Source organism: Condylura cristata, unplaced genomic scaffold (genome assembly GCF_000260355.1).
Source record: "Condylura cristata isolate star-nosed mole 26May11 unplaced genomic scaffold, ConCri1.0 scaffold00004, whole genome shotgun sequence".
NCBI classification, from domain to species: domain Eukaryota; kingdom Metazoa; phylum Chordata; class Mammalia; order Eulipotyphla; family Talpidae; genus Condylura; species Condylura cristata.
This window is the reverse complement of record NW_004567105.1, coordinates 48,665,493-48,687,327: the sequence shown is the minus strand read 5'-3', so window position 1 is coordinate 48,687,327 and position 21,835 is coordinate 48,665,493. Positions and strand designations below refer to the sequence as shown.

The 21,835-nt window shown below is 38.5% G+C and overlaps 1 protein-coding gene across 1 annotated transcript in view; it reads left to right on the top strand.

Annotated features, from left to right (window-relative positions):
* Nucleotides 1–21,835, top strand: part of SLC25A26 (solute carrier family 25 (S-adenosylmethionine carrier), member 26) — a 122,383-nt gene that overhangs the window by 19,175 nt on the left and 81,373 nt on the right. The window contains exons 4-5 of the mRNA XM_012720435.1: nt 13,364–13,468; nt 14,539–14,586. Coding sequence (XP_012575889.1) covers nt 13,364–13,468; nt 14,539–14,586 — 153 coding nt within the window. The remainder of the gene's footprint in view (nt 1–13,363; nt 13,469–14,538; nt 14,587–21,835) is intronic.

Here is a 21,835-nt window from a genome sequence, read left to right as displayed (position 1 = left end):
CATATTTTCATCACGTGGGTTTCTTAGATTCCTGTAGTCTGCTTTTGTTCAATACCTCCAGTTTCCTTTACTACTTTTAGAGCTTAGTTCCTTACTATATTCTAGGCATGGAGAGTAAAGTGATAAATGCTGCCTTTGTAAGGCCTGAAGTCTAAAGGCAGAGACTTGTAATTGTGTAAATACACTAAAGAAAAGTAAGTACTTGAACAGACAGAACTGTTGGCTTTCTCTGGCTTGGGGGTGGAGATGGAAGGGCATTGATGCAGGAAAGCCCACAGGAATAGCTAACCTTTGAGCTGCATTTAGAATACTGCGGTTTGGTAGGTGAGTTGATGCAAGGAAGGGTATTGTAACATTCAAATTCCAAGTGGAGCACAGGTGTGACCCAGGACATGATGAAATTAGGGCTGTGTTGGGGGATTTGCCTGCTATGGCAAGGAGTCTGGCTTTATCCTTTGATGGGCTGGGCAGAAGAGTGCCACATTCTCTGCAGCTGGGTGGAGGTGGATGTAGTGTGTGAATGCAGGGAAGACAGATCCGCAGTGAGGGTAGGTCACCAGCATCTCAGTGGGCAGGATCGTGCAGGGGGAAGGCAAGTTCAAGAGACATTAATGAAGGAGAATCAGCAGGAAGATGGTATTTTTTCTCAGGGTCCGTTAGCAACATTTCCTCATTGCATATTTTATCATGGGGGGCTTTGCTAGCATGCAGTGTCTATGTGCTGTATACATGCTTCACTCTCCGACCGAATCCACTGAGCTAAGACATACCCCAGCTTTTCCAGCCCAAGCAATTGAGCAGAAAGGGTTAGCAAAGGAAGAAGGGAAGATAGAGCCTGGGAGAGAGAGGTTTCAGCCTCAGTATGGCCATTGTGTGGTGATGTTCTTGCTAGTGGTTATTCATTTAAAGAATCAGCATTACTGCTGAGACATTTTTCAGCGAGATTTTACAAAGAAACACAGTTTATGCCACCACCCCTCCATTAGCTTTACAACTTCTCTCTTGAACACATTCCAGGTTGTTTTCTGTTTTAGTGCTTTCTTTTCTCTCCCAGCAGGCCTAGAGTGCAGCACTGGGTTGGATAGCATTGCATTCTGATGGAGCACGGTGGTTTTATTGATTGTATCTTTAGTTACAGGACAAGAAGGAGGGGGAGCTCTGTGTGGACTTTATTTAAGAGCAATGTGAGTTTGTGGGACACAATTAACTTCAGCTTTATAGAAACAATGACTGTGATTTTCATATAGGATAATGAAGCTGAAGAAACCATTTTAAGCCACAGGAGGAGTATTTGGTTGGCAATTGCCACTCCACTGAAATGGAAAAAGCAAAGACTAATTTCCAAAGACCATATCAGTAAAGTTAGCATTAGCTACTTCTGTGCAAGTCTGCACTTTGTCAGTGACAAACCTTTATTTTTTAAAATATCATTTTGTTCAGGTTAGGGTTCACAGTAGCATAGTGAACTTAAGTGCCACTGTTACAAATTTGTTTTGCTTTGTGATTATCTACTTTACAATATTTGAGTACTTACCACATACATATCCAGCGGTGTGGTTGCTAAGAAACCCAAGAACACAAAGTAAGAAATCTTGATACCAGACCTCAAGGTAAGCTGGCTACCTGTATGAAATAACTAGAGAATATTTTGAGCATCTTTGTAAAGACAGCATAGGGATTGTGAGAGGCCAGTTATACAGATTAGGGTCAGCATTGTGACTTAGCTGTGTTTTTTGCCCAATACTTCACTGAACTGCTTTTTTCCTATCTTGAAAAACCGGGTTATTGCTACTCCCACCCTTACCCCTCTACTCACAGTTCTTAAAAGGATTCGGTGCTGTAACACTGACAAAAGTGCTCAGCCTAGCTTCCACTCCTGAAAGTGTCCAGTAAATGCCGGCAGTAATCACGTCACGCAAGGATGTAGCAGAAATGTCCTCTATGTAACACTTTCTAAGAATTTTATTTATTTATTTAGAATTTTATGGTTTTGGGAGGGAAGGGATCAGTTCAGAAGACAAAAGGAATTAAAACTACCAGAAGTTTACTAACTTGCTAAAGGTTTCCTAGATACTGCGAGCCATTATATACCACATTTTACTAAATTGCAGAATGAAATTTTAGATAAAATTTTCTGTGTACTTCTAGGAGCAGGTTCCCCCCCACCCATATAATTTTTTTTTAACTAAGATTTTTCAAAAATAATAATTTTACATCATTTTGTGCATTTTTTTCCATCTTAGTTGTAATTGCGTGGGCTTCCCATCACAGATCACCCATGTGCCATCACCATAATCCAGTCATGCATTTCCCTCCCCCCACTGTTTTTGATCCCATTCCCTACTCCACCCCCATGAAATGTCTCTGGTATGTTGCTGTTCATTATTATTATTATTTTCTTGCCTGGTCTGTTATACTCCTGCTATGAGTGAAACCATCTGATATTTTTCCTTTTCTTTCTGGTTTATTTCACCAAGCATGATCTTTTCCAGTTCTATCCCTGTTGCTGCACAAGGCATGTGTTTATATTTTTTGGTTGCTGAGTAATATTCCATTGTGTGTATATACCGCATCTTTTTAATCCAGTCATCTACTTTTGGGCATTTGGACTGTTTCCATGTCTTTATTGTAAATAAAGCAGCAGTAAACATGGGGGTGCAGGTGTCTTTTTGAATCAGTATTTTTGTGTTTTTTGGGTAGATACCTAGGAGTGGGATTGCTGGGTCATATGGAAGCTCCATGTTTAGCAGTTTGAGGAACCTCCAGTTTTCCATAGCGGTTGTACTCGTTTGCTTTCCCACCAGCAGTGCAGGAGAGTTCCTCATGTAATATTTTTTACATGGCACAATTGATGCAGAACTGGAGGCAAGAGTGTTACTTGGGTATTATTACCATTTCAGAGCACTCTTTTAAAATAAGGTCAGGGGCCTCCCTTATGCCATTGGGCTTAAAGTCTCAGCACTATCAAGTTATCACTGGCCACTGCAGCCTGAGTTTGATCCCCGGCCAGGGAGCTAACCCACATGGTGCAAAAGTCCTCTCCTGCAGATCTGCCTGTTTTGATCCCCAGTCAGTCTCTGGTGAATCTTCTCACTCTGCTCCCCAACCCTGTGTACCTTTGGTCTATACCCCATTTCTTGTATTCATAAATAAATAAAATTCTTTAAAAAAAAAATAAGGCCAGAGTTGTAAAATTTGCTGTTGGTTACTAGTAGAGAAAATAAAGCACCTCTAAATATGTCCTAGTTCCCCAAAAATGTGGATGTCGCTTCACATGACAAAAAGAACTTTGCAGATGGGATAAAGTTAAGGATCTTGATTGAGATGGGTCTGTTCTCTTGGATTACCCAGTTGGCCTCAGTGTAACCATAAAGAAGGAAGAGGGAGTGTCGAGAGGTTTTAAGATGTTCTTGTTGGCTTGAAGATGGACTGCAAATCAAGGAGTACAGGTGTTCTCTGGACATAAGGTAGTGGATGCTGCTGTAGGGTCTCCTGAAGGGATGCCAGCAGATGGGCAACTTGATTTAAGCTCAGTAAGACCTGTTTTGAACTTCTGACCTCCAACATTACAAGAAAGTAAATTTGTGTTGTCTTTTTTTTTTTTTTTTTGATATTAGAAGTGGGGGTGGAGTGTATGAAAGGATTCACCATAGACAGTGGTGGGGGGCAGAACAGGCAGATTCACTGAAATACACTGCTGAGGGGAGCAGTAGGCGAGACAGGAGAGGTCTGCTGTGCCCTGGCCAGGGCTGGAACTCAGGATGAACTGAACCCTTCAGCCACCAGGGAGACTCCTAAATATGAGTTGTCTTAAGTCCTAAATATGTGATAATTGTAGTAGCAGTAAAAAACTAATACCATTACTATTCCATTCTCTTCAAGTGTCAGATTTTGCCTGGTAGAAATCTAAGTATCTGTTCATGGGACTTTTTGTCACCTCCTCATATGGAAAGATATGGAAGTGAAAAAAGTCATTTAAAGTTTAACTGTGAAGTATATTTCAGTGAAAAATCTTTAGAAACAAGGCTTAAGAGATGATAGTTATTTTTGCTAAGAAGGCTAATTGTGTTTTTGTATAGCATCTGGATTATCAAGGATGGTAGTCCTGTCAGGCAAGAGATTATATCTTCAAAAATGTCAAAATTTTCTTTAAATGCTTATTGACTATAGAAGTGGAAGGATTCTTATAAGTAAGAAAGTTATGATGCACTTACATCCCTTATTAGTAGTTGCAATTTAAACTTTCAGGAGAATAATTTAGGATTTGGAAATTGCTGTTAGCATGATCAACAACTGTGATTCCCTTGTAGCCAGAAGATGGCAGAATTGACACACAAATGTTCAGTCACAGGGTTTTAAATGGTACAAAAAGCTATGCCAGATGTAAAATATATAAATAAATTGGAATGTTAGTTATTCCTAATTCAGGAAACCTGCTTTCCAGACAGAATTTTTGGAATTAGCAAAGAATATGAAATAAAATGCAGGTATGTTGTGCCTTTAAATAAACTTCAGACTATCAGAAAGTTTCACTCCCTTTTATTTGCCACAAGGAGTTTCCTTGGCAAAGTCGAAAGCGGCTTTTGTTTCAAATGGGATTAGACTTTGACTCTATTTAATTTGTTTAGTTTTCTTTTGAATCTATTACTGATATTTCTGGTCTAAAACATGAAGAATTAGTTGATACTAAACCTTGAATCTTTAAATTCCTTAGATACATGGACAGTCGTCTCCCTTCTCTGCAGGAAATACATTCCAAAATTCCCATGGATACCTGAAATGATAGACACGATGGAGTCATACACTGTACTGTGTTTTTTCCTCTATATCCATGCTTACGGTAGTTTAATTTATAAATTAGGCACCGTAAGATATTAACAAAAAGCTAATAATAAAATAGGATATTTATAACAGCAACACACTGCAGTAAAAGTTAGATGAATATGGTCTCTGTCAAAATACTTTACTGTTTACTATGTTTTTGGATGATGGTTGATTGTGGGTAGCTGGAGCTATGGAAAGTGAGACCACACCTTGGAGGGTTTACTGTAATATGCCTGTCGTGGAAAGTAATTCCAGAGATGGTGGCCTAGAATTGTTGGTGTCACCTTCGCTTTCTAAGCCAAGGGGTTCTGGTCATGCACAACTTCCATAATTTGTTTGATGTGTCCATAAAATGCTTACAGTTAGCTTCAAGTACCAGGAATATTTCAGGTTGTAGCTGATTAGCTGTCTAGAGAAAAGTGGAAACTGGATAATTTTTTGTCAGCTCTGAGGAAAAGATAAATCAACATTAGGTGCTGTCAGTGATGTCCAGTGACTTTGAAGGACACTGCAAGAGTGAGGATGGAAGCAAGACTGGGAAAGGTTGGCAGGTAATTGTAGAAGTATCAGACTTGGCAGAAGCAGAGATTTTAGCACCATCGTTTCTTCTTACCTCCTCCTCTCTGCCCTCGCTCAGATTACCTAATGGGAAACTGCAGTTCCCCGTGATATTTTCCCTTTCACACATAGTCTTATGACATAGACTTGCCTTTCGGTGTTTGATACATACTAAAGGAGGCTTTCATTTCTTCGTTGAAGAGATAAAAAGCTTATCAGAAAAATTTGTATTTTTATCAAAGAAAGAAAAATGTTGGTAGCAAAATCATTTTTGATCAATTTTTAATCTAAAGTTCAGCATATTTTTGTTATGTTTAAATCTCTGGGGCCAATGTTACATTTAGAAATATTGATAAAAGATGGGGGTATGTGTTTTCTTCATGGAAAACCTTCGCTGTCTTCTGATAGAGAGCATCCTTGCATTTTTTGACAGTGCTACCATCCCTGTGTCATGGATTCCTACTGAACCCCCAAATTATGAGGCAATTCTAAATCTGCTTTAAAGAATAGATTTGCTAGGATACCCACAGATGCCATTACTTTTATTTCCTTTCACAGCATCACGATACTGAAATGTGTGTTTGTTCTTGTGCAGTGCAATACTCTGATGTAGCTCAGATTCAAATGCAAGAAAGATCAGAGTTAATAGAAAACCAAATGCGAGGCAGCAGGGCTGGTGGAGGAAATAGACAGAGGCGTCACTCTGTGGCCTCTCTCAGGCTAGAATTGCCCTGCCATGGAAGTCATGAAGCCATGCTGGGTGCTTTGTGCCTCTTCTGTTAGATGGTTTTTCATCTGAGAACCTTTTCAAAGTTTTCCTTCTGCCTCTATATATTTTAAGAAATCAAAATATAATGTAAGAACATGGAGGTTTATGAAGCATGAAGTTCTATAAATATTTATGCCAAGCCACAAAGGTAGACAATTCCTATTTTCTTGACATATTGGGGTCATATTTCACTTTTGACCTCTTGAATTGAAAAATACAAGGACTTAGTGTACCCTTTTCTTTCTGTAGTTATTTAATTCCATTTCTTTAATGAGTTTTAGATGCTGGGAGCTGTCCTGTTAAGGTTCATGTAAGTTTCAGTGGACTTTGTTATCTATCTTGGCTTAAATGTATGGGTTTAAAGGTTTATGCTCTTATGAAAAGTAGCATAATTTATATCCAGTTTTAGGTTTCAGTGGTAAGTTGTTAAATCTTTTTGTGTGGTTCATTTTCACTAAAGTAAAAACAAAGGCCGATAGTTGCTTTGCATCTAAAAGCATTTTTTAAATTTGGACTTTCATTTTATTTTTTTCCTTTAAATTTTTGACTATTTTGCCCTTTGAATTATGCTAAAGAAACTTAGGCAGTAAAGGAGAAATAGTACCTCTATAATCCCACTCTATTTTTTCTAGTCTCTCTATAAAAACAGTCCATTCATAAAAAATAGGTATTTTAAAATTTCTGAAGTGGGCCCTCCCTGGTGGCGCAGTGGGTTAAAGCACTACACTAAGAAGCTTAAGCAACTTCCTCATAAGTTTGATCCCCGCCTGCCCTGGAGGAGATCCACATGGCGAGGCAGACCTCCCCTGACCTGCCCGCTGCTCCCCTCAGCAGTGTACTTCATTGATCTGCCTGTTCTGCTCCCCACTCTGTCTCTGGTGAGTCCTCTCACCCTCTGCATCTCTGGCCTATACGCCAGTTCTGTATGAGTAAATAAATCTTAAAAAAAAAAATTCTGAAGTATTGGTGATCAGTTCTGTGGAAATGATTGATTTCTGGTGTTTCCTCTTCTCTTGGGAAGTTTTGAATTGGGCCTGAGATTCCAAGAACCCTGAAGTGCTCTTTCTTCTTGTCTCAGCAAGGGAAGAATTCAACTTGTAAGACGTTAGGTAGAAAAGCAAGAGATTTATTGTCAGATAAGAGAAAGGACTGGAAATCTTCCAGAGCAGAGGAATCCTGAGTGGGTAGCCACTGAGGGGACAGGAAGTAGGTGTTTATATGGTTATAGTGGGCAAGGAGTGGGAGCGTTCAGTTGTGGGGTGTCTTGGTGTTGTCTTTTGCTTATTGATTGAAGCCCATGGAGTCTTCTAGGTTACCGAGGCCCACTGAAGCTTCCAGGTTACGTGGCCTGCTTTCCTGAAACTAGGTTTGGTCTATTGCATTAGCATTGTGTTATTGTTTGGTGTTCTGGACATTCAGTTTTTACCTGGTTGGAGGAACCAGCCTCCAGCTGATTGTTTCTCATTCAGATGATAAAAGGGCTTGAAGTGCCTAGGCTTAAGACCCTCCCTGATCCTAACTGCAACCTCTGCCCATTTCCTGACTTCATTTAGTTTCCTTTGCCTTTTACAAAAAATGAAAAGAAAAAAAATTAAAAGTACTAGATTTTACCTGCTTTCCCATATTAAGTGGAGAAATGGTAGTAGACAGATACTCCCAGTTGATCAGTAAGGTTGATGTAAATCGTATTTTCTTGGTGTTTTTAGTTTAACAGAAGAAAAAAATTATAAAGAACCATATGTACAGAATAATAAGTAAAAAAAAATCAGGTATCAGTTTATTTTGAGAACTAAGAATAGGAGAAATGGTTTATTTGAAGAATAAAGAGAATATTTTGAGGTAAAGGAGAGAAGGTGTAATTGGGGAAAATTAATAGTTACAGAAATGAAGACTTAGAGGCCTTGTGGTTTCTAGACTAAGTCAAGTGAGGAAAGTTTAGACCCAGAAAGTCACAGGTAACATTGGTGAGTTTACTTCCTTCGCCAGAACTTCTGGCCAGGCCTGAAGACCCACAGCCCAGCCACTGCTCATCTGCTCTGAAGGAACAGAACAATTTAGATGCAGGAATTGCACCCTGGCTGGAGGGCAGCATAGGCTCAGGATGGGTCAGCAGTGTTGAGTGCCATTTTTCACAGTTCTGAGGTCTTCATATATTATTTCATTTTCTCTATTGTTAACCTCTGCCTTTCTGTTACCATCTGTTCTTTTCCTATATGCAAATAATTACCATCCTAAATAGGACAAAGGACTGTTCTTTAGCCCCATGACCATCTGTGATCTCACCTCTCCTAACTCCATAGCTGACTCCTGTCTACTTACCTGTCACTACCTCTAGATCACTCATGAAGTCACTGTGGTGGGACTTCTTCCTCAACTACTCCACTGACACAATTCTAGTGAACTCTGTTAACCCTCATCTGTGTGCTGCAGGGGCCTCTTGTCCCATCACGCCACAAATCTCCATTTGAAACTTTTGATTTCCTTGAGAATATCAAGTAGTGGGTCTTGGTTGCTTTGCAATCAGAATTGATATTGCTAGGGCCTCTTTGGTGGAACAGGAGTTAAAGACACAGTGCTGTCGAACTATTGCCAGCCATTGCAACAAGAATTCGATCCTGTCCCAAGGAGATAACCCATGTGGCACCCCAGATCTCTCCCACCTCGCCTGCTCCCTTCACCAGTGTATTTCAGTAGATCTGCCTGTTCTGCTCCCCACTTTGTCTCTGGTGAATCCTTTCACCCCCTGCTCCTCTAGCGTAGACTCCATTTCTTATATGCATAAATAAATACTTTTTTTTTTCTTTGAAAGAATTGATCTTGGCTGACCTGTGGAAAAAAGATTCTTTTGGGGAAGGTTGCAGGCTCTGTTAAGTTGCCTTTTTCCCTTCAGAATACTGATTGGGTTTGGGTGGGCAGTGTCCCCTGACCCTTTCCTAGATCTAAGCATCTTCAGACTTCCTAAGACAGGGAAGAATGGCACACTATTCTGACTTACACTTGCAAGTGGACGCCTGCTGGGGAGGACTAGCCTTCTGGCCTTGAACCCAGCTCTGTGATGGGGATGCCAGAGAATGTCGGAGACATGCTGCTCATGCGGTGAACAGCAACTGTGGCAGCGGTGGCTGGATTGAGGCTAGGAAGAGCCCGGGCTATAGCTCACCTGGTCACTATTCTGTACTTAATGTCGACTGCCTCTCACCCAACTACATGTTGGATGACAAGGTAAGTGTTTATGTATTGCCTCAGCCACTAGTTGGTGTTCTGCTACTTGTATCCCAAAAAGCTGTTACTTTGGTGGTAGACTTAGAACACGATTTGATGGCTCTTAGAATCACAGAAGCCTAGACAGTGAGATGTGGGAAGGGAAGCCATGGAAGGAACCACTGTCTGCCCCACCCCCAGGGACATGTGCGCAGGGCACTGCCTCAGCGCTGCCTGCTGGACTGCCCGACGCTAGACTGCACCCTGCAGCTCGATGATGGAAAACTGTCTCAGAAGCTGGAACAGCTGTTGTGTCACACTATTCTGTCACAAGACAAGACATCGATGTAATGTTTGGTTTTATAGTAACCACATTGAACAAGGTGAAAAATCCGCTGGATGAATTTTCATAATTTAGCAAACTAAACATTCGTATTAGTATTGTAATATATATTTCAAGATGAGAGAATTATTAATGGGGTGTTTGCATTCTTTTTTCATACTGAGTTTTCCAGACCTGATGTGTGCTTTGTACCCACAGTTTGCCTTAGCTGTTCACACTTAAAAGAAATCTTCTACACAGTGTAAAAATCTTATGGGGCTAGTGCCCTATGAGTTAGCAGAGCTGGAAAGTCAGCCTGTTGGGTGGGCTATCTGATAAACTAAGTCTAACCCAGTGACTCTTACTTTTCTACCTAAACTTTTTCATCACTCCCATTGTAATGGAAAAAAGGCCAACCTCCTTAGCAAAGCATAGCTCCTTGTCCCCCTGTCCTGGCTTTCTTCTGGTTCCTACTGACCTGAAACGATGTAGTGTCTTAGATGGATATAAACCAAGTTTGCTTTCTTTTGGAGGCTGGTACTGCTACAGGAACCACTCTGCTTTGTATTCGTATTTGTTTCCCTTTCCACCTTTCTTGCCAGCTAATTCAGGCTCATTTGGAAGGTTCTGTGAAAGCATAATCTGTGGCAGTGTCCTTCGGCCTAGAGGGCCTAAGGTCTAAATACTCCTATTCTCTGCTTGGCATGATACTACTCAGTTATGCCTCTTTTCTCCATTTTCTTGCCATATTTTCTTAAACTTACCCATAGATGGCTCTGAGTTCTTTGATGCTGGGGTACCATCTTATTTTTCTGTGCTGTGTTTTGTGTAATATCTAACTCCTTGTGCTTTTGTTGAATCAAGTTTGAAGGAAGACTGGATGGGAAGATAAATTGGCCCACATTGCAGATATCTTGAACAAAAAGTGTTCAAATGTCTGATGAAGAAATGCTCAGATTATGTTGTTTTGTCTTGTCAGTTGGATAGAAAAAATAACTTTCGGCAATAAATCCTTTGTTATAATCATACTTGTTTGTAGTGTACCACCTTAAAGCATTGCTATTTTGGAGACGATGTGCCGAAATTACCTGATTCCATGACATCTGGAATCAAATGACCTGCCATCTCCGTCCTATATGTTCCTGATGCCGAGACTACATCTGTTCTGTGCCTATGCTGTTCTTGTCAAGGCTAATTCCAAAGAAGCGTTTTTTAGTGTTTCTGCCTAAAGTGGCAGTTGATAAACCATCGCTTGCTTGTTAATACAGTGTTGGAGTGCAGCTATACCATTCATTTACATTTTGTTATCAATGGCTGCTCTTGTGCTTCCACAGCATAGTTGGATGGTGGTGACAGAGACCATGTGGATTGCTAAGTCTGAAGCACTCATTACAGTTTGATCATTTACACAGTTTATTGATTTGTACCTTAAGCACCATTTACTGTTGGCAGAACAAAGCCTCACGTAGTCTCCATTTGGGTAGTAATCTCTGACTAAGAATTAGGAACATTTATTTTGAGGTGGTCACACCTATTTGAGTTTGTGCAATCTAATTGGGATAGTTTCTTCAATTTTCCTGTATTCTTTAGCCATTTTGGCTAGGAAAATTTCATTTTTCTGTTTTTTTTTTCTAGCCATATACATCATTATTCACATTTGTTATTAAACCTTAAATTTATGTAGTTCTCTGTCATATATTTCATGATATATGTACAATATGTAGAATGCATGTATAACAAACAGGTGTATAAAAATACATTTAGAATACATGCATATATACCTGTATATTATGCATGTATTGTATATAGACATAAATTGTAAACATTTTAGAATTAAGCTCCTTAATCATTCAACCATATGCAAAACGTTGAGCTGCCAGAGTCAAGTGTGTAGAATTTAAACTGTAAAAAAGTTCTTTGTTTTGGCAAACTGCTTAGTGTATAGAGGCTTAAGTGCAGGGCTTCCTTTAAAACAGTTGAAATGCCTTTTCCCCACCTCTGTCTTCTGCCCAGGTCTGGGTTCCTTCTGGCTTATCCAGTTCTCACTACTCCCAGTTTTATTGAGATATAATGAACATGTTTCAGTTTGAGATGCTAACATAATTATTTGATATTGCAAGTTGATTACCATAGTAAGGTTAAGTTAACAAATTGTAACTCACAAATTGTAACTTCTTGATGATGATTTTTAAAATCTATTCTCTTAGTGCTAGAAGTATACAATACCTTATTTAACTATTATCATACTATGTATTACATCCCCAGGACTTACCTGCCTTAAAACTGGAAGTTTGTAACCACCCATTTTACCTACTTCCCACTCCTTACTTCTGGTAGTCTGTTCTGTGTTTCTGGGAGTTCGGTTTTGATGTAAGTGAGAGCATGTACTATTTGTGTTTCTCTGACTTACTTCACTTGGCGTAATACCCCTCAAGCCTCACCCCTGTGGTTGCAAATGTCAGAATTTCCTTTTTTGTGGCTGAAGAATTTTTTTTCTCTATATACGCATCCACAATTATAAATAATGCTGCCATGACCATGGAGGTGCAGATAACTCTTTGAAATAATCAATTTCTTTTCCTTTAGTTACTGCTTCCTTAGAAGAAGTGGGATCACTGAATCTCATGGTTGTTCCATTTTAAGTTTGTTGAGGAACCTCCATAATATATTCTTTTTTTAAAAGATTTTATTCATACAGAACTGGGGTACGACCAGAAATGCGGAGGGTGAGAGGATTCACCAGAGACAGAGTGGGGAGCAGAACAGGCAGATCGCCGAAGTACACTGCTGAAGGGAGCAGCGGGAGGGTCAGGAGAGGTCTGCCACGCCATGTGTATCTCCTCCTGGGCAGGCGGGTATCGAACTCATGGGGAAGTGGCTTAAGCTTCTTAGTGCAGTGCTTTAACCCGCTGCGCCACCAGGGAGGGCCCTCCATAATATATTCTTACCACTAGCAGTGCAGAAGGTTCCCTTTTCTCCTGATCCTTGACATTACTTGTTTTTTCTTGTCTTTATGATCAGTCATGACCTCTACTTTATTATAAGATTTTTGAAAATCAGTAGGCTACTGAAGGCAGAGCCCTGAAAATATGAGCTTGAAGTGGCTTGTACTTCACCCAGACATCATCAGGGTAATGTTAAAATTATTTGTTGCCTGATCAGGACCTAAGTCACTCAAATGCTGAGTAGGACTTAAAGACTGGAGTTACTCCTCAGCTGTTGCCTGGTGGGGAGCTCCAGGGGTTAGAAGCTGCTTGAGGCTGGAGGGGTAAGGTGGAAGGTTAGAGGTGACGAGCTGATGCTCAGTCTTGTCTGTACATGGCTGCGTTGATTCAGTTTTTCATCAGATGTGTAAATTACTGTCATGTGAGCATGAGCTGCTATTCTAGTTGTTGGGGGGCTCAGAATGAGTACATGTACTTCTTGTCATCAGGAAGCTAGTAGATTGAAGTGCTTGGAAGAACATAGCAGAAGATGCGAGGATCTATATAAAACAAAGGAGAACATGGTTTTGGAGTGATAAAACAATGAGTGCCCAGTAGGGTTAAAGTGTTTCAGGTAAAAAATACAAACCTTTGGTGTATATTATGCCTTTTATTACTCTTATTTTAATTTATGAAAAATACTTCAGTTTTCATAGCAGTTACTTTGGGGGGATATAACTACATTTCTACATTTCTGTATTTTAGGTTGCCTGCTTGATTCGAGTTCCTTCTGAAGTAGTTAAGCAGAGGGCACAAGTGTCAGCTTCTTCAAGAACATTTAAAATTTTTTCTAACATCCTGTATGAAGAGGTGAGATGTGTTTTTAAGCTTTTTTTCTCTTCATTAAGAAAAATTTATAGTACCTAGTATGAACACTGTGTGTCTTACCCTTAGAAAGAGATCTTAAAGCTAAATTCGATGTCTTATTATGGTAACTTTAAGTGCTAAGATTATCTTTTTAATTTTTCTTTTTTATGTCTTTCTAACTTTTAAACCAAAACATATGGAATGCCACTAATATATGTATAGCCTTCATTGTAATTATTTATATTTCATTTGGAATCAGACATGGAATGAATAGTAAATAATGTGAAGTGAGTAAAGAGTTGTAAACATCACTACAGGATTTGAGGACTTGTGGTTGGGAAGGGCTGTAATGGACTGATTAGTGACCATAGTCGTCATGTTTATATCAAACAGTAATTGCTCTTTTACTGGTTTTGTTAAGCTGTGGGTCAGATGACATTCCTGCTGGCTGACTAGAGTCCATTGAGCTGTCTTTCCTTTAGAGTTTCACAGAAGCCTTTTGTTTTTCTTAGTGGAAATCAATCACATAGAAATGACTCAGACTTTTAGAAAGATTATTCTTAATGGGCACTCAGTCACCTAGGTGAGAAAATTTTGAATTATTAATTGTATGAAAGAGATTAAGAAAGAGCACCCTTGTTAAATCCTGTGGACAGTCAAAGCTTGTCCAGAGGATTTATTGTTACTTTATTGCTAGCTTATTAATGAGTTTTTGATATCTTCTGAATGAAACTGAAAAGTAATTCTATGCTAATATGAAAGGTTAATCAATATTCTTTGTGTATTTGCATTTGGTAATTATTTAGAACGTTTCAAGGGTTCTTTTCAGGGAAAGAAATGTTGAAAGCAGCTACAGCAAAATTAATATGCAATTAGTTTTATAGTTGCCCTCATTTTAAAGGGAGCTGTGCTGTACTTAAAATCAGTTTAGAACCATTGATTTCTTGCAGAAGTGAGTTCACAGTAAATGTTCTAAAACCCAATTTAGAACGGGTTAGACTTTTAGACAGTCATTCAGAAATTCTCTTTGCGCCTCTTAACTTTTTAACCTCTTGGCTTTTTGTTTGTTTTAGGGCATCCAAGGATTGTATCGGGGCTACAAAAGCACAGTTTTAAGAGAGGTAACACACTTAATTTCTAGTATTAAAGTACAAAGGACTGTTGTGCTTTGTTTGGTAAATTTATCTGGAGAAACTGGTTTGAAAATTCAAAAGGGAAATTATGGTCATTTGTAAAAGCACTGTGTTTTGTCTTGTTTTTGACATCTAGTGGACGGATAGGGTGGGTTTGCTGAAGGAACAGTCCAAGTGGTCAGGATGATCCACTCTATAAGCTAAATTCTGTTGTAGTTGAAATATAAGAATGAATGCTAAAGATCAGATATCAAGTTCACTTCTGTAATATTAAGAATTATTGAAAAATTTGTGGCCAAAGAAGCAGTTGTGAGAGCTTGTCTTCCTGATGCCAGCCCAGTGGGCTGGGAGGTTGAGGCTGGCCTGGAGCCCCAGCCCTGCAGGAGCTTGCGGTGCAGTTTGCCAGAGCCAGCCACTTCCCCTCTCTGAACGTCTTGAATTCAATATGTGGTCAATTTTTTCTTTTTTGGTTGAAAAGGCAAAGTGGTTTTAGCTTATTACTGAGGGAGTGTTTCAATTTTAGCCTTATTGAGGGAAGGCTGTTTTGAAGCTTAAAGGTGATTGATAGCAAAGCAAGATGTAAAGAGAAGTTACTGTTTTGGGACATGATTTTTTATGAAGAAAACATAGATGAGAATTGCGTAATTCTGCTCTGTGTCCTTGCTTTCTCCTTGGAAGCTATATAACTTGTTCACAAAAATATGATTAAATATCTTCATAATTAGTGTAATATTGAAAATTTTTGAAACTCCTAATTTTATTTCTGGGTAGTTTATTTTTTAGCTGTTTCACTGTAGATTCCAGTCTTTAGGCAACACACATGTCACATACTATTAAAAGCTTCCATTTTTGCCTGTTAACTATCTTCCATGTAGCACGGATTAGTTGGTGTCGATCTTTGAAAAATTTTTGCAGGCAAACTAAATGTTTCAAAAATAGTTATTTGTGTGAAGATGACTTTCTGCCTTTCGAAAATATCATCCACACTCTATCTTCATTCTATACTTATTTTCTGACTCACTAGACATGTGTTACTTATACTGATTTCACCTGGGTACAGAAAAAAGGGAGGGGGACAAAAGAACCTTATTTTCCTGAGAGATGTTGAATAAATGAATATATGTACACACTAGAGAACACTGGTTTTGCATACAAACAGATAGATAAAGCACATACTTACCGTGCATTCTATTCTTTTAAAAATTTGTTTTGACATATGTCATGCTAGTAATTAATTTCCAGGCTGCAGTTCTTGCAACTAGTGTGACCCAACTGAGATGACTTTGTTTACTCAAAATGGCAGCGCTTTGTTGGAAATTTAATTGGGGTCTTCTGCATTATGCGGATTCATAAAAGATCCTTCAGAATTGATTTTATTTGAAATATTGCTTTTGTAGAGATTGTGTGGTAGAATGAGAGAAGAATTACTGCTGAATAGAACATAGCTTCTTTTCAAAATGAGAAAAATAAGAAGTGATATATTTGTTTTAAACAAAAATTTTGCATTATAAATAGTTTCAATTCTTACTTTATCCTGACACCAATATCAAATCTTTTTGCCAAAAGCTTCTTTGAATGTTTCAATAAGAAAATACATCAGAGCCCTAGTGAGAATCTCCAGGGAACTTATACATTTATTCTGTGTACAATTTTTTCTTTAAAATAGTTTTAGCTTCCTAGCAGCAGCCCATTAGAATGAGATTGAAGTTTGAATCCATGCATTATAAGATAGATTATTGTGCGTGCTTGAGATTTTGTGAATACTGTCAATTTTTTTTTTAACTGTATTTGGTATTTGTGCAGATTGCTTGCTTATCCTTTATGTTCTCCTAAATTATTTTAGTGGCTGTGAATTTTAGACTGAGTTGAAGCAAGGTCAGCAGATTATACTATTTATCTCACCCTTTCAGTATTCATTTTCTTCCTGATGTGGCCAAATTAGATGTGGTCAACCATTGTGCTGTGGTGTTATTGCAATAAGATGGAAATGGAGAGCAAAATCTCAGCTGCTTTTATAGCCAGGCTGATTTCAGAGGGTCCATTGTACTTAGAGTTATATGGAGAACAGTGTCACCATCTTAGAGGTGAATCAGAAGGACTCTTGTAGAGGAAGAAAGACAAGTTTCAAAAGAAGTAGGAGTAAGCTAAACTCTGAAAATGCATTTTCTTCATAGACTTTACCTGGCAGTCATTTAAAAAGTGCCTACTGTGTGTGGGCACCACAAAGGATATTTTTTCCCTAAAAGGAACTATGCTTTGGTGGGGAAACAAATAAGAATGTAGATACTTCAAAGTGCAGTATAACAGTGCCATTTATGTCCAAGTAGGCTGCCAGTGGGATTATAGAAAGAGCAATGGTTGAGAGGTACTCAGTATTTGTTCCATTAGTAGAAATTAATCTTCGCTTAATTCCTTCATTTGTTACTTCTTGGAAGGAGCACAAAAGAAGCAATCAAGGAGACAGGTAGATGTAATAACACGAGCAGTGGTACCAGTGGATGCAAAAACGTGTGTGTACGTTGATTAGCTCAGTAGAATTGGCATATTTAGTCACTTAGAAGGGGCAAGGGTGGTTTCCCTGTACCCCAAGTGAAAAGAGGGTGAATGGTCTCAACAAAGTGGGGTATTTGTCAGGAAGAGAAGTTGAACTTCTCAACCCTGCTGGATGTTTCCCAGGGTGGTGAAGTAGAAAATATGAAGAAAACACTTGGAGGGACAGGATTAGTGCCCTAGAATTTGGAATGAAAATTACTAGTCAGTGATTCTTGTCTATACAAATCTGTCAGGGAGACACAGTTGGAGTATCCTCACGGCAGGTTGTTGCTGTTTTGGTAATGAGTGATTCGTGCTTGCTTTTTGATAGAGTAGCTACTAAAAGAGATTTTGGCAACTAAGGATTATCTCCCCCTCATCCTCAAATTTTAAATCTCCCACCAAATTCTGCTATATATGATGTCAAAATAGAATAATGCAAACAAGGCATTCAACCTCTTTTTTAGTTTATTAAAGCCCTTAATCTCTGCCTTTTGGTGCAAAAGTATTGTTGGGTTGTAAAGTTTACTCATAAGTAGATATAAACTTAATTACTCTATTTGTCTGTCTCAGGCAATGTAAGTTCCCTTTAATCTAGTGGCTGGATAAAGGAACTTTTAGTAATCAAGCCTCAAGGTTTGTCCTTCACAGTCTCTTTCCCAGCTCGGTTGTCTGCCTTCATTTCCTTTTCACCAAAATTCATGTTATATAGCCTGTTTCTTGTGTGTGTATCGTGGTTGTTCTGCTTCTTGTTTATTTAATCATATATTTTGGTGATTATTTTCTATCACTTTATAAAGAACATCTTTCTCTTTTCTTTGATTATATAGTAACCAACTGTACAAGTGAACCATTGTTTATCTAACCAGTCCTCATTGGAGGGCTTTACAGACATATCCCAGCAAATAATATTTTTCTAGTGATATTATACCTGGTTTAGGATGTTTGTAGTTTACATGCAAAAAAGTGGAATCCCTTTGTTAAAGAGTATTGTCATTTATACTTTTGGTATATATCAACAAACTGCCCTTCAGGAAGTATCAGTTGACACTCTGGCCAACAGTTAGGAATTCCTGTTTTCGCCAACCTTACCAATGATACTTTCTGCTTATGTAGTAAAAAAATGATTTCACTCTAGTTTTAATTTTACATCAACGTGGGCTTATTATTGTATATCGGAGAATTATTTTCTTTCCTGTGAACCAATTACTTGAATTGTTAAAGTCACTGAGAAGTAAATGAAGAGATCCTTGTCATGTGCTTTCTGCAAAGTCTGTTGTGTAGTATGCGTTCAGGAAATGTTAACTGGCTTTTAGGGTACCTAGAAACTGAAATGGTCAGGAAATGATATCTCTGTGAACAACACTTTTAGTTGAGTAATTTTCTGAGCCTAGGTTTGCCCAGGTGTGCTAGGGACTTTGCGTAGACTGCTCCCCTGTAAGTCTCATGGCAATCACTGAGACCTTGCAGCAATATATTCTGCATGGACAGTCAGAAGTGAAGAAATTGCCTTTAGATTGTTAGACTCTTCAGTAGGGATGAAACTTTGATGTGTTTAAACATGTGGGTGCCCTTTCACGATGGTGAGTAACAGCTGTTGTGTTTGAACTAGATGCTAGTTAACTATTACTGTTCATAAAACTGCTCAGCTACGAATGGACGCTGTTTTATCCAAATATCTTGTAGAGAGGAAATATGTATTCAGTTAACAAATTGAAACCTGCAACAATTTTATATCCACTGATTACTTTTGTAGGAAAATCATATTGTTTATAATAATGTAGTTATTTTTTTAAAAAAGATTCCCTGTGTGCAGGAACTGGGGTGTAGGCCAGAGGTTCTGGGGGGTGAGAGGATTCACCAGAGACAGAGTGGGGAGCAGAGCAGGCAGAGCTACTGAAATACACTGCTGGGAAGAGCAGCAGGTGAGGCAGGAGAGTTCTGCTGCACCAAGTGGTCAGCTCCCTGCCTGGGGCTGGAACTCAAGCTGTCCTGACTTGATAGCATTATGTCTTTAACCCCTGCACCACCAGGGAGGTCTATATAAAGTTATCTTAATTGATGGTTGAGCTGGTCAAAATTACTAATGTAACTGAGCTGAAAAATTTTATGATTATTCTTTTAGTTCAGGTTGGCAATTTACTTGTGTTCATTTGCCAAATATTCACTTAGAGGAAGTTTTTCTTACTGGGATTGCAACACTTGAATGCTTTCCATTGAAAATGTTTTGTTTTGAAGCCATTATAGTTAGGACGTTCTATTTAGTTTTTACTATCCTTAAGGCTGAGTACTATTACTTGCTTTCATGATAATAAAAGTGTTACAGGGCAACCCAGTGTGAACTGGGCTGCCTGTCTGAGGGTCCTCACCTGCACACTTAAAATTTAATTATACTGCAGGGACACACTAAAAGGGTCAATAATGGGTTTATTTACAAAAGGGGAAAGGAAAAGGAACAACCCAGGGAAAGAGAGAGATACAAGGTAACTAGAACACCCTACTAGCTCGGTTAACTTGCAACTCCATTAACACACTGATAGCCACCAGCCACTTTTGGTCCCTAGAGAGAGCACGTGTGTAGAAAATGGCCCCCTGTACATATCCCCCCAAATCCCAGAATGCCCGCTTAGCTCCACCCTTGGGTCCTCATGGTTCTTTCCTTGGTATTGCTGGGAGTTGTAGTTTCCAATCACTGGAGTAGAGGGTGGAGTCCAGAAAACTCTGCAGAGTTCCTTTAGGGTATCTGTTTCTGTATGTATTTTTATGAAATTGCTTTATTTTTTTTTCTTGTGGTTTATCTTTACATTGCATTTCTCTTTGCCATATAAAGTTGTGTAGTCTTCTCAAGTGGTATGTAAGTTCATCTTGAAAACATCCATTGGGTTTTTACTCTTCATAGCATGCACAGGCTCTAGACTCTGACATAGTATCTCCTCCCACAAAGAGACAATTGGTAAACATGTGTTGTTGTTTTCATTACTTTTAAGTTTGATAATATTTTGTTTAGATGCTTCTAGACATTATGGCCTCTTCAGAATGCCAAGGAAGCTCTAAGGGAACTGAGACTTACATGAGGTGATGGTTCATACTTTTGATAAACATAGGTGATGAATTGCCAAAGAGTATATCATTTTCTAAGATTAAACCTTGAAAAAATAGTTATTACAAGCCTGGTTTCATTAGAAAAGTAATAAACATTGTAATTCCCTTATTTTCCACATCCCAGTGATTCCACTGAAAAGGAAAAAGGGTAATTATTAATCTTTCCAAACTTTTATTATGAAATTGTTTTCAGTTAAAATCCAATGCAAACATATTGAACCTTATTTTAATCCTACATAATTCATTTTATTAACTATGACCAAATAGAACATCTGTTAAAATTCCATAATGTTGGCTTCATGGGAAAAGAAAAAATAATCTGTTTGCTCTTGGAATTAGTCCATTGTTTTATTATTCAGGCTTTCAGTAAATGTGTAATGAGACATTCTCATTAATGGGATTATTAAACAAATGAAAATGAAATATCACCTTTAATCACAGAGGTTTATAAAATGAGTCACTTAATTGCATTAATATTATTATAACTTTACTGTAGAGATGTTCCATGAAAAATGAACCATAGTTCATTCTTTAATTCAAAATCCTAAAATTGTTACTCTCAAATGTGAATTTTAGCACACAGTTTTTCATCATCTCTTAAGTAAACAAATATTTTTAGAAAGGACATTTTAGTAAAATTATCTTAATGCAGAAAAATGACCCTAGCTCTTTACTGCATATTTTCTCATGTTGTGTTTATATGAAACCAGCTGCTGTTTACTTTTCTGTATCTTTGGACTCATTTCATTGGCACTGTACTGTTTTGAGAATGTTATTTCTATTGTTGCATGTTGATCCCATTATCCTGAAGGGACACAGGTCCCTATGTTAGGGTTTACTGATAAGTAAATGTGATGGCATGACTCTGCATTGTAAACACTGACGAAAGTCATTCAGCAAAGGTAAGACCCTGTCTCTTCACTCATCATTTTAAGTGTGAGCTTCATAAACCAAACTGTTGAAGTAGTTACTCCTTTTATGTTCCATATGAAATGTCTTTTTCAGCTTTATGTAACAGTTTAGATACATTTGGACTGCATTAAGGTGCATTTAACAGAAAACCTGAATACAATGGCTACACCAACTGTGGGCTTTTTCCCTTTCTATAACATGAATATAGATGGTCAGTCTCAGCCTGGTGTACTGGCTGAAGGAGGGCATGAGGATCTACAGTGACACATTCTCCTAGACTAACCTTGACACTCTGGCTAACTTACTTGTGGTCCAAAATGAGGGCTGCTCTTCTAAGTATCAGAGCTGCCTTCCAAGCATGAAGAAGGGGAATGTCAGGAAGCAATAGTAGCATGTTACTGTTTATCTGAAAAACAAAAACCTTCTTGCGCCTATTGTCTTAGTGCTGTCCTGAGTTGCAAGGAGATTAAGATGAATGTATGTGGCAATTCAGTGTAGTTGGTAAGATGGATATGTTTGTGGCAATTCAGTGTAGTGGGTAAAGGCTGTCACTTTACAGTGTCTGCCATAGTCAGCTGTTCAAGTCTTTCTCCTCTCTTTGTCAGGAAGGAGACCATTTCATGCACCTCTATCTAGCTTTGTCCCATACTTGTGTACTAAAGTTTTTAACATCAAGAGTACTTGCCTGGAC